Here is a 5041-nt window from a genome sequence, read left to right on the forward strand (position 1 = left end):
ACCATTCTCACCTTGAAGCCAGGTCATCGACCAGACTTACAATCGGGAGCAGAATATTTCTACGATTTATTCTGAATGATTTTGTTTGGTCTCTTCAACGTATACAAGCACGTATGCACTAAAATGCGTCACCCCCTTCACTCCGGCAACTGGCATAACATATAAACCAGTGTGACTTAAATTCAGTGGCATAAAATATAAATCAGAATGTTTAGTTTCTTGGCAAAGTTTACTACAGGCAATCTTCAGAAGAAGAAACAACACTGTAGTCATGAATGAACATACAATAACTGATGAATAATGGAAAACAAATTCCGAGAATCTAAACAATTAACCAACGACGGAAGTCTCCATTAGCGAAGCAAAGAACCACTCAGATCCAAGAGAAAACTAGAGGTACTATTACACTATATGTTCAATATGGCTCCAAAAAAGCAGGATCTCTTTCAATGCACAGACTGGACTGAGAAAGGACGGTCATATGTTAGGTTTTATGCACAGACTGGATTCCCTGTAAAAATGACTGGTATGACTGCAAGAGTGCAACCAAGCATTCTGGTTACAGACACAGGATTCTTGAATATGAGAACTGAGACGAAAACTGCCACAGCACCTTTTGCATTACCAAGACCTGGAAAGAAATATGGATATGTTAAATCGTTAAACCGCTCCACTGCTGAAAACAAAAGACTTCATGTCTCCTTGTTTTATGAACTAGGACAACCACGTGGACAGAAACTAAACGGCCGAACATAGTCACCAAATGATTGAACTAAAGTCATCAGAATACAGCAGTTCTGAGATATTATTCTCAACAGATGCAGATGAAAGCATAAACTTCAACATTTTTAATATCATAGAGGCAACACAAATGCCACAAGGAACTTGTCTTTTAAAACTGGACTGTCAAGTGGGCTGCTGAACACAGCAACAATAAATTTGAAGTCAAAACGCAAATCTTAAGTCTGTAATAGAAGTGAAGCTACCTATATTCTGATACTCATAGAAGTGAAGTTACCTATATTCTGATATTCATATAAGTGAATCTACCTATATTCTGATATTCATATAAGTGAAGGTATTGAACAATAATCTTTCTTTATTTAGTTCAGACTGCACAGTGCGATCTAGATGTCACTCACACAAACATACTACTTAGTAGCAGTGGACAAAATACTAATTTAGAGATAAAAGTTGAGATCTGATTGTTTTACATGCTGAGTTGGGCATCATCAAAGGCATGATTATAATTCATAAAAAAAACACTGATACTGTTCTCTTAGGTCATTTACAGCAGGGGGTTACTACGGATTTAAATAGTTCAGGCGATCCAAAAGCTACAAATAACATAGTATGTGGATGCATCTAAACAGCATTACAAAAATATTATATTGTTGCAGAACTTACCCATCATCAGAGATTTGCAGCCTGTAAAGAGTCTTCTGCTTTTTTCCTTACAAGTTCTTGTAATTTTTCCTGTACACATTACAGATATAGTCAGACATGGTCTTACTTCAAATTCCAATCACTTATTTACACACTTGAATAATACCTGCCATGTATCAGTTCCAAATAATATAATCAGCTCTTCAAGAATAGCAGAAGAAATCCTCGCATATTTCAAATCGTAGCTACGTTTGCTACATCTCTCTGTGACACCCACTACATATCCATCCAAATTAAATACTGGAGCTCCAATAAGCCTTCGGAAATTTGCATCTTGCTTAAGAGAATATAATGGGCCTGCAACAGGACAGCTAAATGCCAAGTAATTTTTGAAGTCATCCACAGGTTCCATGATCATTTTGCTTCGTCTTACAGAAACACAGCTTGGGTGACTGAAAAAATAGATAGACATTAGACAATTAAAGTGTGCAAACAAAAGAATATATGAGCAACACAGTATTACACTTACATGATTGATCCAGAGTACATCCCAATATCAGTAAAGCGTGTCCAGACAGTAGCAAATGTGGCTACCAGCTGCCCCCTTTCAATAGGCTGGTCCTCGTTAATTTGAGCCGCCTCGCAGTACCCATCGACATCACTAACAAGCAACCCAAGAAGTATAGAATTGGGCTCATCGACCAAAACAGAAGCTTCGCTGTCTTTACCATTTCCAAAACGAACAACGATTGTTTCATCTGAAGATCTATCAGCGAGAACCGCAACACTTGTAATAATAACAACCTTTTTGACCTCAGTGTCAACATAAAGAACAAACCCAGCACCATGGTCAATGACCTCCCCATTACTCTCTCGCGCATACCGTAGAACTGTGACTACTGATTTGAGAGCCAAACTTTTCACTTTCCTCAACCTTCCAAAGTCCAGTGAAGTAAACATCTTATTAACTTGAAAGCTGTTTTTAACAAAGAAAAAAGTAATGAAAAAATAGGAAATGTAGAACATGGGAAATAATAAAAACAACTGAAAACGGAGTATAACAGATGGAAGGCTAGCAAACAAAGCTACGAGGCCTGCTATATCACAATTAACTGCAAAGTTATGTGAGACGAGCGAGTATAACTGATGGAAAAATAGCAAAGAAAGCTATGGGTCCTGCTATATCACAATTAGTAGGAAATAATCTAAATCCCAGTTACTTTTGTCTGCACCGTTGGATTTCTATCCAACAGCCATCTTCATCCCAACATATGCTTCACCTCCCACGAGGCAGAGACGCAGCAGTAGCTGCTGCCGGTAACCCGTCTCCGGTGCTCACCGGCCGCTGCCACATGACCCCACCCCCCATCCTGCCCACCGGTTATCTTTCCAGCTCGAGGCTGGCGGCGCCGCCGTGCCCTAACTGTGACCGCCGCCACCGTCAGTCCGGCCGCCGACCTGCTCCTCACCCTAACTGACCGCCACTACAGCCTGTCCTACCACTGCCCGGGCCCTCCCTTTATGCCCGTCGACGACTTGTCCTCTCTAACGCCGATGTGTCCCCTGCCGCTGCCCCAAGTCTCTCCCTCGTCTCTGTCGTCAGCGTCGACCCTCCCGCTCGGTCAACTCTCACCGGCGCCGTCGCGACGGGGTGGCCGCGGCGTCTCCGGCTTCCGGCTCGGCCTAGGGGGGCGAGGCGGCCGAGCCTGCACGCCCGCAGCAAGGAGGGCTCCCGGCAACGTCTCTCTCATCCGTCTCTCTGCCAAAAATCAATTACAATAGCAAAGATATTACAAATCGTACCAGTTGCCAAAACTCGTCTATCCCTTTTCGCCGCCGCCGCCGCCGCCGCCGCCGCCGATCGCCTCCAATGCTGTGTAGCAGAGTAGGGTTTTGGGCGGATTCGGGGCTACCTGGTACCTGTAATCCCGTAGGGTGGGCTGGGTAACGCTCAGGCGTTACCAACCAGCCGGTACGCCCGCAAGCCCGCGGTGGACCAGCCCGTTTAGGGCTCGTTTGGTAAGAGAGTATTCGCGGGGATCAACGAGTATTATCCCGGCCCATCCCGAAATCCCCTGTTTTCCCCGATAGCCCATTTGGTACTAGAGTTTGGGTCAAAATAATCCCCGCATATCCCCGTAAAACCCCGTCCCCGGCCCATTTTTGACTTGGACTCAATCCACGACCAACACCTCGCGTATTATCCCGTCCCCGTCCAAACTCTGCCCGAAGGCTGCAGGCAAGCGACTGGCGGCGAGCACAGTGGCGGCAAGCGACTGGCGGCGAGCACAGCGGCGGCAAGCACAGCAGCGGCGAGCGGAGGTGCGAGAGGGGCGGAACATCCGAGTGGAGAAGACAATCCCCGCTGTGCCGCTCCACGTCATCGTCGCCTCTGTTCTTGGGATGTGACCGGCGACGACCGCCGGTCTTGTACTCAGGTACCTCTTCGGTAACCCCCCCCCCCCCCATCTCTCTCTCCCTCTCTCTCAGATACGTGGTAGTGGTGGTGCCCTGCATGGAATTGGTATGTGGCGGGAGTGGAGGAGGCCCCTGCCCCTGCGGCCTTGGGTTTGGGTACCAATCCTGCAAGGCGTCGAATTAGTTCCAGTTTTTTACCATGTCGAAGTGTTTGATGAATAACAACTGTCAAAATATTGTTATCCCTGAAGCGGACAGTACTGTATTATATTGTGGGCACCTTCAAATAGATAAGGAATATCGACACAATTCAAGTTCAGCAAAAATATAATTTGCATGCATTCACATCAGAACAATGATACCCTGCATTGTTTCTATTTAAGATGTAGAGGTTTTCTTTCTTCAGTTTCATCGATGCCCTGCATGATACCATGTAAGAGTTGGTTAGGATCACTCGAAACATTCACTGTAAGAGTTGACCCACCTAAACAGGAGGTCTGTTTACAGTCACCATATTGCTAGATGATGAGCTGGGATTCGTACTTTGATTTTGCATAGAATGCTCAAATATGTTTCAGTATGTAGTATTGCTAACATGTGTTTTACATGCAGTACCCTGTTTTATGGCTATAGTTTGTAAAACATGTGAACTCTTGTGTAATGGCCTAACTCAAACAGAAGATCATGAATAATAGTGCACTGATATTCAGCTTGTCCTTCATAGAATAGCAAAACATAAATGTCAGGACACCTTTAAAGTTCAAAGAGTGACTAGATACAAATAGTTTGAGAACAAGCAATAACATAATCATGAACCCAATCAATAATAAATTTTGGGACTATGCATATTATACTCAGAATGACAACTATGCTCTCTTAATTGGTGCATAAAGTTAGAAGATGAAGACTCAACATAAAAGTAAAAGAAATGCCCTTCGCAAAGAAAGCATGGATTATTCATGTGCTAGAGCTTTTTATTTGAATAAAACAGAGGCATTGATCATATAATTTATATAATTTTGAGAGGTATGTATGTCTATGTCAACGAATGGCATCAAATGATTTATCACCCTTTCATGTTTAATGGCTCCAAGAGCGGATCCCATAGAGAGCAATAAAGTTCCTCTTCTCCTTTATTTGAACAAGCTAAGTTCATGATTTCTCAAGCTCATAGTTTTAGGAGATTTATTTGATTATTTGTTTATTTTATATTTAGTGGGTTGGGCACCCGCTTGCC

At 43.7% G+C, this 5041-nt stretch overlaps 1 protein-coding gene across 1 annotated transcript; it reads right to left on the reverse strand.

Annotated features, from left to right (window-relative positions):
• Positions 1-227: 227 nt before the first annotated feature.
• On the reverse strand, positions 228-3268 carry LOC124686522. Its single transcript, XM_047220452.1, has 5 exons — positions 3190-3268; positions 1916-2362; positions 1553-1838; positions 1408-1476; positions 228-631 (listed from the first exon to the last, which is right to left on the reverse strand). Exons 2-4 carry the CDS (start codon positions 2344-2346, stop codon positions 1414-1416), a joined length of 780 nt encoding a protein of 259 aa, XP_047076408.1. The 5' UTR covers positions 2347-2362; positions 3190-3268; the 3' UTR covers positions 228-631; positions 1408-1413.
• Between the last annotated feature and the right edge of the window lie 1773 nt (positions 3269-5041).

Source organism: Lolium rigidum, chromosome 2 (assembly GCF_022539505.1).
Source record: "Lolium rigidum isolate FL_2022 chromosome 2, APGP_CSIRO_Lrig_0.1, whole genome shotgun sequence".
Lineage (NCBI taxonomy): Eukaryota > Viridiplantae > Streptophyta > Magnoliopsida > Poales > Poaceae > Lolium > Lolium rigidum.